This window comes from Carica papaya, chromosome 3 (assembly GCF_054855325.1).
Source record: "Carica papaya isolate Zhongbai chromosome 3, ASM5485532v1, whole genome shotgun sequence".
NCBI lineage: Eukaryota > Viridiplantae > Streptophyta > Magnoliopsida > Brassicales > Caricaceae > Carica > Carica papaya.
This window is the reverse complement of record NC_142311.1, coordinates 35,281,621-35,295,606: the sequence shown is the minus strand read 5'-3', so window position 1 is coordinate 35,295,606 and position 13,986 is coordinate 35,281,621. Positions and strand designations below refer to the sequence as shown.

The following is a 13,986-nucleotide window of genomic DNA, read 5'->3' as shown; positions in this document are numbered from 1 at the left end:
CTTTTAATATTAATCAAATTATATTAATTTCAGAAAAATATTTATATAATACATTATATACTATAGAATTAGATATTTTTTAATACAAAATAAAATACTTAATAGATATGGGTAGAATATAAAAGGTGGTATTTGTAATTCCCTTTAATTTTTAAAAATATAAATTTCAATAATTAACTCCATTTTATCATAATAATTAATGCCTTTTTATGAATAATAAATTAATTTTAAGTAAAAGCCTATAGAATATCAATGCTAGTTTTTTTTTTATATTTTAATTGATTTTTATATTAAATAAAATATATATATATGTATTAAGATGTATTAAACCAATTACAAATGACACTATTTTTAATTTGTGTGTGCATATATATATCTATAATATTAAAAAAAAAAAAAAAAAAAAGCAAAGAGGCCGGATACTACGACCTCTTTGCTTTAAAATCAACGTATTATGTATATGGAGTCTAATTAAGTGAAAATGATGATTAACAAGAAAAATTATTGTAATAACTAAGTGATGCATGCTCATTATTAATAATACAATTCAGCCCAAATAGATAAAAGTAAATTATTATCTGTATATATATATATATATATATATTATGTATGTAGATACGTGTATATATATATATATATATAATATAAAAAATGAGAACTCAAAAGACAACGGAAAAAGCAAGAAGGTTGGCGAGATGGAAAACGAAGGCAGGAAGTTGACGGTAACCAGCAGCGGTCAACAGCTTCCCGTCCCTCACGCATCCTTCCGTCTCTGCAACTTTCCCACCACCCAACTCCACTGTAACTTTCATCCCATGGCTGCTCGCACATCTCTTCCCCTATTCATTACAGTATATAAATACCCATATACACATATATATTAAATATGAAGTTATATATATATATATATATATATAGATAATCAATGAATCACGAACCTGGAGAAGAGAAGCAGCAGCGAGAAGCCATTGTCCTTGGCCAAAACCAGCAATAATCTTCTCCTTCTCCCCGAATTTCTTCACCATGGAAATCGCTTCCGAGTTCATGATCAGCAACTCAGGAGATCTCCCCCCTGGAACCACCACACAATCATAATCATCCACTTTGATTTCATCCCAATCAGCCGTTAGATACACATTATGACCTCTCTTCTCGATGGGTATCTCCCCTCCTTCATCAACATAAATGGAGCTCACACACGTCTCTCCTCTTTTCTTCTTGGGTGCCACAGCATCAACCCTGCAACCCAGACCCTGTAATGCCCTGAATGGAACGTTGAACTCGTAGTCTTCTACGTAATCCTACAGTAGAAGACATGCCCAAATTTCAGTCCATACTGTAATTAACATCAAATTTGAATATATATATATAGGATGTTTTGAGAGAAATCAGAGATACCCCACAAAGGAAAAGTACAGAAATGGTGGTATCCGTGGGTGATGAGATCTGGGCTCCGATTGAGTGAAAGAGAAGATTAAGGCATTCGCCATGGGCAGGCCAACCAATGGAGCTTAAGATATTACCGTCTTCAAGACAAGCAGTGATGTCAAGAACTGATGAAATTCCAGACTGTTCCCACCAAGTACCTGTTAGAAATAATAATTTGCGATAATTTAAAAATTCTTTATCTTACATGAATTAGATTTCAATATAAATTTTCTAAGTTTCAGTCTCGGTTTTTAAAACAGTTTTTCCTTCATCTTCCTCCTATTTTCAATAAAATAATTTTTTGAATCACTCTTATCTCTTAGCAGTTTTTTAACAGTACCGCCGGCAAGCTCGATGACGGGTTTCATGCTGCCAAAACCAGTGCACTTCTTGCCTTTCAGAACCCCAGCAGCGGCTAACATGAGCTGGCTATGGCAAGTACAGAGAATCGTCCTCCCTGTTTCTGCGAATTTGGTTACCACGGTTAAACATTTCTCGTCTACGCTCAACAGTTCCGTGAAACGTCCACCTGGTATAATCAGCGCGTCGTAGGATTCTGGTTTTACTTCCTCGAAATTGGCGTTTAACTCGAACTTATGTCCCGGCAATTCTGTGTATAACTGATCAGAAACGAAGAGTTGAGTTATAATTATCTTGTAATCAAGAAACTACAGTGAAATGATTGATGAACGAGGACATATGAGAAGCATGACGAACCTCGAAGCCTAGGAATTCATGAACGGCAGTGATGCATTTATCGCCGGACTTCTTGTTGGGGGAGACGCAATCGACGCGGACTCCAAAAGCTTGAAGGGCATAAAATGGCACGGCGACCTCGAAATCTTCCATGTAGTCGCCGCAGAGTATGAGAGCCGAACGCTGAGCGATTGATCCCATCTTTCCACTCACAAACGCAGAGAAGGTTGATAAAGATTGCTAGTCAGGTATAGTGTATGATTTCTGGAACAAGCGGAGAAGACGATACATACATATATATATATATATATAGATACGATGTTTAGGTATACTGATAATGATCACGTGATAATTGCACTTCACCAACCTCAACTGTATTTCTTGTCGTCCTTTTCGTCTCTTTTCATTTTTTTTTTTGTTTAAATAATTCTTAGTAAAGCAGAAGTTATATACATAATTATTATATATATATAAAGGGCAACAGGATCCATTTCTGTTCCCATGTACAAAATGTATAGATATAAAACATTATATTTTCCTAATGATGACTCTGGACTGTGTAGATTTGTAGACATAAGGGAAGCAAGAAAGGAGACTTAGAGATTTTTCATTCTTCTTCTTTTCCAAATTTGGTAAGGAATTACATGAATGTCAATAAGTGGAGTATGTATATAGATAAAATGTACAGAAAGACTATGAATTAGTCAGAACATGAGATTAATACTAATACAAAATAATGTGTGTAAATGGTACAGTTGCAGATACTACTATATTAGCAGCTGATCGAAACACCATCTTCCTCTCTCCATAAGTTTCGGTTTCTGTTACCATCTAGCGAGACGAAAAAATTGACTTGGGTTGGGCTTCAATCAACAAAAACGAAAAGCTCCCCCCGATGAAAGTAGCATAACAAATCGCTTCATCACAGAATCACTCTGATCGTGGCCGATTTGAGCCACTCCTATGGTTGCTGTACACCGGCAAAAGCCACCGCGATCCGTGTTTCCTACGACCATAGCACCGCCAGTAAAAGATGCCTATAGCCGCTATACAACCAAGAGGAATAGCCCATCTGTCGCAAAATAATAACCGAGGCGCACCAAAAAAAAAATGAATAAGCATTAAACGAGTATATAAAAGGCACTTACAGGCCTTCCTATGCAACTGTTTCTAATGCAAATTCCAGGAAAATTGCACAAGTAATAAGAGCCAACTCTGCTTTTCCCAGAAACAAGCCATTAAAAGAACTTAACATGCCAATCAAAGACATTCAAGGTTTGCCGGTAAATGGTGTGTGAAGGTGCAGAGAAGAAGAGGTTCTGTTACCTGTCCAAGTCAAGGATTGGGCTGTAAACGAGGGTTTCCCAAGTGGCGACAACGAAATGCCAAACTGGGTTGTAATAAAGAGATTCTGCTGACCAGAACATCCTTGTGTAGGTCTCTAGAAAGATGAAAAGTATCCATGCTGCCATTTCAATCAAAATAAACTTTATAATAAATCGGCCCACCACCACCATGACGAGGGAGAAAGCCACCAACCAATTGAAGAGGCGATGATTATATTCCTTGATAAACAGAGATCGTGATTTCCCCAACATCTGCAGATTTATAACCATTAAAAATGTAAAACTTCTTTTTTTTTTTTAAATAAACCAAAAATGTAAAACTTAAAACAGAATCACAAGCAGGCAAGAACGAATTAGGACAGTTAATTTACAACTTCAGTCTTTAAAAAACTAATTTACTCTCGTATTTTCTAAGATAGCTACTCCACAACTTGTTGAAAGTGTTTCATTACCATATTCAGTTATTAATTATGCATTACATTTTTGACATTACTGCATTAAATTTTGGCACTAATTCCACCTTACTAAAAAAATATGAGTTTTCAATTTGTTTTGCAGCATTAGGGACTAACATTCACTTGGTAACCTATGGTTTACTGCTAAACAAAATTTGCAAAGAAAGAGAGATAAAGAAAATAAATGAGAAAAAAAATTTAGCAATAACCTTTGTCAGGCGTTGCTCGTAGTTTTGTTTTGAAGGACCAACACATTCCCGCTCAAAACTCTGGTTACACTGCATGAAACCTGCATTGAATTTTGCCATAGAAGGAAGCCTGAGAACCTGTAGTTGGTCCATTTTGTCCTCACATGTGGTATACAGAGCCTCGCAAAGTTTTGAGGACTGATATTCATTTGCCATTATGACATTCTTGAACACCTAGAAAGAATTTCCAAGGATAAGTGCAAGAGATCTTAAAGTACTCCAAATTTTGTAGCTCATTGAAAAAAAGTGTTCCTAAGAAAAATTACTCAGAGACCCTCATCCGCCCACTAAAATTCATTTGAGGGAGAAAAAATTTCCTTTGTTTTCATGAGGTAAGATTCAAAATTACATTTCATCTGGTCTATCCATGAAAAGATTTTGTAACTGAGAAAGATCCCAAATATGATACTCCAGCATGAAACGGAAGGCAGTCTCCTCCTTTTGTTGTGAAATAAAGAAGGCTGTCCCCCCATTGAATGAGCATGAAGCTAAAATTGAGTAAAAGTTGTCCAAAAATTTCTACAAACTTTTGAAGGAATTTTCCAACTGCTTACAGGCACATGAGATCATGTGGTCCAATATCAATAAAGGAGAACTAATATCTCTACGACAAAGATTGATTCTCCTTTTCTTTCATCAAAACAATTTAAAAATTCTTTACAGTCAACTTACGATTAAAAACAATCGATAATGTAATCTTTTTCCTTACAAATCAAAAAGCTAATGTTGCTGAGAATACCTCCTGGATTTCTTCATCAAGCTGCATGGCAGACCTCTTAGCATGATGACGACCGAAATGTTGTTCATCAAATGCTTTTATTGCTTCCTCCCGGGAACTCCTGTGGACATCTTGAAGGGATTTCTCTGGCATAGGTAAAACTAATTTTGCCATTTTCTCACTATATAGTTTCAAACATCGCTCGAGAATATCCTTATTAAAAACCTCCACAAGAGAACCTGTTGATGGGATCTCCCCCTTATTTAAGGCTTCAAGTATCTGGAAGTTAAAAACAATTATGCATATAACGAAGATAATATATTATAGTAATTTTCATCAATAGAACAGTTCATGGTAATACTCCTTTTTTTCTTGAAGTAAGATCATAGTAATACTCTTATTAAAAACATGCACAATATCCTGCCAATCTGATCTCCCCTCATGAATATGATGAAGAATAAATTATAGTAATCTCCTTCGATAAAACTGTACATCTTATTTTCTTCTCTTGTTTAAGGAATAGAGCAGTTAATTTTTCAGGGCATTTGGTTGCTTATAAGCATCTGAACACAATTATTCATATTTGGTGAAGAATATGTATAATAAGCTAAATTTAAGTTCAAGTCTCCGCTCCTTTGTCAAAAAAGGTGCTCATCACATGCAAATAAGAACTTTCAAAGCAGAAAAACAGAAACAAAAATAAAAACACCTTCAATTTGACTTTTTGTTACAAATACTTTCTTTATTGTCTTTTTAACATCCAATTACTATATTTGGACAAGTTTATTTCTTTAACAAAACAAAACAAATGCTTTTTTTCCCCACGTTTACTATTTTTGCCCAACCACGTAAATAAGTTTCTTCTAAAACAGCAAAATATATACTTCATATTTCCTGTAAGTATCTAGTACTTTAAACAACCCCAAACACCTGCTTGACTTAATAATTCTTCCCATCTCTAGTAGGATCGTGAATAAGAGCAACCGTAACGAAAAGATGATAAGTTCTCAATACATTTGCTGCTTGCTACAACATATGCACCTCTAAAATTATATTACCCATAATAACAAATACAATTCTGAAGAAGATACACATCAAATACCACCAATGAATATATAGCTCACATGGACTGACTCAGCCAAGACCAGAAGCACTAGCTATAACTAAAATGCTGGTGCAAGTCACTCACTTGGGTCATTATTTATTACAGTCAGTAGGGTTGAAGATAATCATATAACCTTGATGCTACTCATTCAACCAAAGCAGTCTAATTGAATAAATTGTCATGGTTGGGGAACTTTTAACAATATCTTTTTTTATGCTTCAAAGGCCATAATATTGTTATAGCTCCAGCGACAGCTTAAACCCAAACCCTCTTCAAGAGGGTTGGAAGTACCAAACACATCTACTCAATGTGATTGATAACCATGAGTAACATTTGATAGGATCAAAGGGTTTCGAGAGAATCAACAACAGCAACCTATGTAGCAACTTTGCCCGTCATAAGATCAAAATGTATTGAAACCTCAAGTCAAAGAGGAAGAATAGACAGGATATTAGAACATTCAAATGAAGATTGATGATATTCAAGCAATTGTGAAGAAGCTAAAAATACATATTTAGAGGAGAACTCAAGTCACCACCAGTTATTTTCACGTCCATTAATAAAAAGGGACAGATGATAGTACCAGTTTACCAATTTGGTAGCTATCAAGCTCAGAATGATTTGAAAAATAACTGTAAGTTACCTGCTCCAGGAAAGATACAAACTCCTTTCCATTAAGAGTTTTTCCTTGCACAATCTTTGGGCGAATAACACTGGCAACAAGCTTTTTCAATTGTTCTCTTTTCTTAACATATACAGAATCAAGTTCATCATCCTTCATATCACAAAGCTTTGTTCTCATGAGATGAGGCTGCAAATTCAAATGATAGGGAGATCCGATTACATTAGGTAAAGATTTCAATTTAAATCAGTTTACATGGCAGAACAGAAAATTAGTATTAGACATTAGGAAGTACGTAATAAGGAGCAGCCACCAAATTAGGAATTCTCAAATTTAGTTACAAGGATCATGCACGTAGTCCTAAATTTTAAAGCTACAGAACCCACTAAAAAATTATTCACTTGCTAAAGGTTAGAGATTAATAGCCCACTAACAACGTTAACTGTTCGAAATTTGTAGATGTACCAGTACTAAGGAATCTTTTACAAGGGAGGTCACTATTATCCCCATGATCTAGACTTTTTAACTGCTAGAATAAATGGTACAGAACTGCAGACTCCAAAAAATCCAGTTCCCACAGCCATGCTCCCAAAATATGGTCATTATGTTCACACCCATGCACAGGATTTGTTTGATAATGGCCATTTATGATGTAGACAAATTACAGTTACAACCGACTAAACATCATGCAACAATGAATCCCTTCTTGCCTCACCAGAGATTAATCTAATGTCTCGCAGGACACACAACGGAACACAAATTAAGCATTCAAAGTAGACCCCTTATCAATTTCATGTTATATCCAGCCAAGGCACTTCCATCATATATTAATCTTCCATGAAATCTGAATGCTTATAGCTAACACCAGAAATGGAGAGGAGTTAGTAATCTAGCAAAGACAAATTAAATCCATACTTGCGGCAAACTAAAGGCTGTACTGTTGTCACCCATTATAGCCAAGGAGTCCCGAATCTGGTTAACCTGAAAGGTTAGAGAAAAGAATTTTAAAAGACAAGAGAATATGTGCAACTGGTGACTAAGAATGTTTTTGACAGACAAAAAAATTTATTAATAGAAAGAAAAGAAAAGGTAAATCAAAAACTAGTTACCCTTAACAAATAAAGAATAGAAGCACATAAAGAGAAAGGATCAAGGCAAAAACAAGGAACTCAGAAGTGAACAGCAGGCTGATTTATGTGTCAAATAGACAGAGCTGGGAACTAAGAGAATGAAAATGAAGGAAACATACCTGATCAATATTTTTATCCCCTGCAATACAAACAATCAGCCCCCTATAAGACTTTAATTCCAAAAGAGCAGCAAGGTTTCCACATAAATAACATTCTCTTGTACACTAGGTAAAGTAGGTAAAGAAGCTCACTGTCAGTGTTAGGGACATGTCTAAGAGCTTCATTCACCATTTCTTGCACAGATTTCCCTTCTGCATAAACCAAGACATTTAAGCCATCAACTCTCTCACTTGCATAGAGAGAATATAGATGCAACAGTAAAAGAGCCAACAGACAAAAGATATCTCAAATATAATAAGACTATATTAATCAATTAATTTATCCCTTGAAGACTTAGCAGTAGATCCAACAAAAAGCCTAATCAAGCATGTAAATCAATCTCAAACTAATTTCAAATCGGTATTTGACACATTTGGACATAATGCTCTACTACCTTACAACAAGGCAAAAGGCAAAAAATCATACTCTAGGAAGGCATCAATGAACTTACGAAGAAAATCACGCTGGATAAGCCACAAAAGTTTTGAAGGTTCAAATGCAACATCTTGCCCCTGTAGAAAAGCCAGCAAGCATGCATCTCAATACCAAAAAAATCCACCATAATCGCACTAAGATGAGGAATAACATTCTAGCAGTTAGTTACTAACCTTCACTCTGTTCCGCATGCCATATTGTCAAGAGAAACAAAAATCATCATTAATTAGCACGGTTACATAAAAGACAAGTAAGTACTTATATCCCTAATGACTAGCATAAATCACATTTTATGTTTAAACAATATGTCAAACCTTCCATAGAATTCCTCAGCAAGTTCAACAGCGAATGACAGCCGAGATATGTCTGCTTCACGTATCTGAACAAATATACAGATTTGTGACTATCACTTCAATGAAGGCAAATGCTGTTTTTTTTTTAAATAAAAGTATAACTGTATTAAAAAGCACCAAAGGGGTGCCAAACCGTATACGAATTATTTACAGCTCTAATAAAATGCCTGCAAGGTTTCCAAAATTCTCCATAGAAGAAAGAGAATGACCCAAAATCAAAAAACCGGAAGTCTAGAACCATCTCTTCCTACTTTTATCAAGATTCCCCTCATCACCAATCCCCTCCAAAACTCTTCTATTCCTCTCCCTCCATTTGCCTAGATATCTTATTTAAGCATTTGCACATTCTTTTTGCACTCATGCCCTAAACCTGAGGGAAAAAAAAATTGCATTGTTGTGACAGATTGCTATTATTTAGACAATTACCATCTTTTTCCTTCTAGCCTCTTCCCAATACTCGCCCTTACAGCCAGCTCTAGGGGAGTTCTAATACAATATCAACTAAACAATTGTCTAACAAGCTCATTTTCACATGGAAATTGCAGCCTCAAGAAGTTTTTGATTTCTGCTTTTTGAGTGATGAGAAAGCCCAACCCCAAAATAACTTTAGTTTTTTTACTACAACAAAATATATAGAGAACTTGCACAAGATAAGAGTTGAAATCTACTCGCCAACATAGAGGAAAGCAGAGATAATTATTGGGTTAAAACCTATTGGTTACTCTAAAATAAATTAGTTGGAGACTAAGAGAATTATTCCTTCTACCAAGCATCGAAAAAAAATCCATCTTTTATTCCTCTTTCTATCTTTTGGATCATTTGAAAAGAAAGGAATCGAAGAGCTTTTAAGCAACCATCTACCTCTTTTGCATCTAGCAAGATCATTGTTTTAGAACTCACAATATTTTGTGTATGGAACAAGCCGTGATGGTTGATGTAGACGCTATTGATTTTCTCTTTGTAATTTTATATGGTTGCAGCCTCTTGGTGCCTACTAACCCTATTTATTTTTTCCTCTAAGAAAAAGAAGCAAGAGAATTTGGAAAAGAGCTTAATTATCACGTGAAAATCGCAGCCTCAAGCTTCTACTTCTTGAGTGATGGAAAAGCCCATGCCAAACAACTTAGTTGGAGAGCAAGAGACTTTCAAAGAATATGAAGATAAATATAAATAACTTACTGTCTCAGGCAGATTGTATATAAGTACAGAACTCATGACAGTTGCCAGCGCAAAAATCCTGGAAACGCCAACACCAAATAGATAAAAAATGTAAAAGCATAAAACACAAAATGTAACTAAAAACATTACATAACAATTTAGCATTTACCGATCATCATATACATTTGACTTCCCAATACTTTCAAATCCCTCAGTGTCAAGGTAAAACACAGAAGTTTTCACACCGTCAATATCCAATACTAATGGTGTTCCCCAAACCCAAATTCCTGCATTAAGCCAAGTGTGAACAGTTGCAGATACTTCTGATATATGGTCAGACGGAGCCTATTACCTTTTGTCTTTGTGTCACGCATGTGTCCAACACCAAACCCTAGCAAGAAATTGGAAATGTGTAATTTAAAAAATTGTCAATTTATAAGTTCAATTACAAGAAAACAAGTTCCTTTTCAAAGTAATAAATAAATAAAACATGTAAAGCAATGACAAAATCACCTTCATACCTTCATAACAAGAAAGTGAAAGAAGCTGATTAAGTAGAAAAGATTTCCCAGAGCGGTATGGGCCAATTACCTGATTATCCAACAACCAAAGTAAAATAAAAATGGAGAAACCTGGATCATGAATCTTGGAAGTAGTATGACCATTAAACGATAAGCTAAGATAGTGTAGATCACAACAGTTGAAAATAGGGTGATTATTAACCAATAAGTTAAGATATGTAACCAACTATTCATATCTAGTAGAAAGGAGATTCAAATCCCTCCAAAGGTCTCTAATTCCTTCAGATGGTGCATAAGTATTCAATACAAAAAGATTTGAAAGTAAATGCACCAAATGAATAAGAGGACTTAATTAGAGTTCTAAATTACAGAGTGCTGAGAAATATAACAATCTCCTGCAGTCTGGGATGCAATTAAACATAGTTCCACAAAATTCAAATTCTGGACAGACTCAAAAAAGGAAAAAAAAAAAAAAACTCACAGGCCATGAAGAAAAGCCAAAGTTTGATTCTTTGAAGAATAAAAGTGAAATGTATACGGCATGTACTACTTGCTTTAGAAGAAAGTCTTTAAAAAGTGAGAATTTGATCTTAATTTCACCATTGTTACAGCCCCATGGTGTTTCTTTACGATTACAACTACGAAGCTGATAATGAAGCATGTAAACCTTTCACTTCTTTCAAGATTCGGGTTCAGTATTCACAGGGCAAATTCTATTAGTACAAAGGTTAAGCATCCACAGCCAACGAAAAAATAGTTCAGAGGAACATATCGCATGGACAAATGCACCCATCTTTTACTAATTTATTTAGCATTATCAATTACCTCATCACAAAACAATTCCCAGAATTATATAGAGCGTTTCACGGGTGTGTGGGGGATTTGTCCAGAATTAGAGATAGGTTGATACATACTTTTGGGACTCTGGGTCACGATCTCTATGGGTGGGATGATTTTGGACAAGTTATTGATGTATTAACTGATCTGTAAATAGTTTTGTACATGGATTGCACCCCATTGGTGCCATATACATAATATTCACACTATTTTTATCTTTAAAAAAAAAAAATTCCCAGAATTATCTAGTCAAGGGTTTCAGGCTCTTATATTCCATTTAGTAATCCAACAGAGAAAATATGAGCATTCCAGGTTAGGAACATTTGATATGAAATTCAGATGGAAAGTAGTATTCTAACAGGAAGATTGTAAAGAAAATGCCTATTAGGCTTACTGCAACAGCTGCAATTGGGGTTCTTATTCTACTGATGACTTCCAGTCCTTCCCTCGAAAGCCGAAGTTTTGTATGACCAGGATCAGGTTCCACAATAGGAAAGCTGTAGCACAAAAATGAAACAGAAAAAGGAAGTGAACTAAAATAAATAAAACATATTCGTTAGTATATGAAACTAGTAAGGAAACTTCTTAAGTTTATAGTTCTTACACTATTACAATATTATTAGGTTAAGTATGTAAACATCCCCTTTCCTAAATATTATGGAAGGAGATCAAGGAGAAACAATTGCATAATCTTGCAACAGTAAGACATTCACCTGAATCTTGCTCAATGCAACTTTGTTATCAAATACATGTAGCAGTGCTGATATTGTGCATCAAGCAATAATTATCTACCCACATGCACAGAAAATGTTCACTTAATTGGATCTTCTAGTGTTTCTACGTTGAGCTCTAGTTGTTACCATACAGAGACAGAAGGCATGATATATTAGTATCAAGCTCGCACACAAACCTAACTGAGATTATTACATCCCCCCATCAGAACTACAAAGCAAGCAATCTGTACTAGCACTTCAACTGGCCAAGAATATATGGTATCCACTTGATCTTATCCACTATCACTACAGTCACTAAATTTTTTCACTTCTTTTTCCCACAGTGAAATTTCTTCTCACTCCACTAATTGCACCAGAAACAATTAGAACAGCCTTGAATAACTATACCGAAAATTTACCCTATATCAAACCTAAACCTAACAAGATCAAGATTCCTGAACATTTTGAATGAACACAAGCCTCAACAGAGAAGAGTGTATGTCAAATAGAATACTCTTATTACTCCAAGAAAAAATAAACAATAGAATTGTCTTATATGGAGAAATTGAGGAGTCTATAAAATATTAGCAGAAGTCAGAATATAGCAGTCAACTAGCAGAAATTGCTGTTGAATTTATTCTTCCATGTTCCTTTTAACAAACTACATAAAGTAAAGAGCTCAATACCCAAAGCATTTTCTAGACCCTCGCTCTAATACTTGTATGCATTAAACTGACTCCGGTGAATCATCAAATTTAATAATTTCTTCAACAAAAGCAATCTCCTTCATGCTGGTAAACACTATGGTTTAGCAGCCATTATATCAGTCAAGTATATAATTTTCTTCTTTCTTCATATTAAAAAAAAACTATATAAATTAAAAAAAAAAAACTGGTTTTTTTTCTAATCTCTGCAATTTGGCTCTTCAACAGTAAATAGTAAGCAGATCGATTTATACTAGGAAACTAGTTCTATACATTGTTAAGCTAACGGTGAAAGCAGAGAGATCAATCTCGTTTTCTCAAAATAGCTTACAAATTTGTGTTAGTCTTGACCATATTTATGCTAGCTGCATAATTGCATTTCACCTGAATCATCAATAATCATCACTAAGACAAAACTGAGTAGATTGAATTGCAATTAAAAATGAGTGATACTAGCTAGAGAATGAGATCTAAACCCAAACTAACTTCATCCTTGAAACTAAAAAATAGAAAACCATAATTGCTAATGAACAAGTTATGCAAGAAAAATAAGATAAAAATAACATACGCCGTGCCCCATAGATCCATAAAACATGAAGAAACAATTGATCATGACACAGAACACCATAGCTTAAAAATCAAGCATGTACCGTTAGACGGAGAAACTGAAGGTAGAAAACCAAATCTTATAGACCTAAAATATTAAAAGTTTTAGTTATAATCACTTACGCTTGGTGAAAATTCTCAATAGAGAGAGACCCAGATGCGAGAAAGCATAGAAGAAGAGAAAAAACCAAAGCCCAGTAAGAAATCTCCATTATTAAACGAGAGAGAGAGATCAGTATCTCCCCAATGCGGTAATGCCAGAGTCGGGTAGAGGACGATGGAGGGAAAAAGCAATCATGTGAAAGGGTGGTCTTAGAAGGGATTTAAAAAGACAACGAGAAAGAATGGGATCTCAAGAAAGCATGCGAGTTCGGTGTACGTCAAGAATAAAAAGAGGGATTGGATTGTTTACTCGTAGTTGCATCCGAGAAAGCCAGAGAGAAAAGCAGAGGAGTCGTGCTGAAGAAAGACAGAGGAAGAGAACAAAGATTTGGGAGCGTTATTGTAAGTAATTAAACCTCGAGCTCCGTGGCAAAAATGGCGAAGAAAATTTGGAGGGCATTAATGGAAGTTCATGAATCAGAGAAGTTGAAATGAGAGATACGTTATATACGAGTACGTGGCTCAAGCTCCGAAACCATAAATTGTCTCTCTTCTTCCTGTCTGAACTTTTTATCAGTCTTCTTCTTTTAAGCTAATTCAGCTATTTCCACTCTAAACTTTACCAGCTGCCCTCTCTGTTATTAGTTGCC

The 13,986-nt window shown here is 35.0% G+C and overlaps 2 protein-coding genes across 2 annotated transcripts; both read right to left on the bottom strand.

Moving 5' to 3' along the window:
• Nucleotides 1–488: 488 nt before the first annotated feature.
• Nucleotides 489–2,459, bottom strand: LOC110814769 (DJ-1 protein homolog E-like). The gene is made up of 5 exons (XM_022042336.2): nucleotides 2,146–2,459; nucleotides 1,769–2,048; nucleotides 1,399–1,586; nucleotides 939–1,301; nucleotides 489–839 (listed from the first exon to the last, which is right to left on the bottom strand). The coding sequence occupies exons 1-5, from the start codon at nucleotides 2,323–2,325 to the stop codon at nucleotides 660–662; spliced, it is 1,191 nt and encodes a 396-aa protein (XP_021898028.1). The 5' UTR covers nucleotides 2,326–2,459; the 3' UTR covers nucleotides 489–659.
• A 244-nt stretch (nucleotides 2,460–2,703) lies between these two features.
• On the bottom strand, nucleotides 2,704–13,887 carry LOC110814775 (Guanylate-binding family protein). The gene is made up of 17 exons (XM_088216875.1): nucleotides 13,358–13,887; nucleotides 11,606–11,708; nucleotides 10,375–10,444; nucleotides 10,206–10,244; nucleotides 10,023–10,140; nucleotides 9,875–9,932; nucleotides 8,657–8,721; nucleotides 8,516–8,522; nucleotides 8,359–8,419; nucleotides 8,000–8,059; nucleotides 7,868–7,887; nucleotides 7,534–7,599; nucleotides 6,640–6,807; nucleotides 4,913–5,170; nucleotides 4,135–4,347; nucleotides 3,451–3,722; nucleotides 2,704–3,196 (listed from the first exon to the last, which is right to left on the bottom strand). The coding sequence occupies exons 1-17, from the start codon at nucleotides 13,444–13,446 to the stop codon at nucleotides 3,055–3,057; spliced, it is 1,809 nt and encodes a 602-aa protein (XP_088073001.1). The 5' UTR covers nucleotides 13,447–13,887; the 3' UTR covers nucleotides 2,704–3,054.
• Nucleotides 13,888–13,986: the final 99 nt, after the last annotated feature.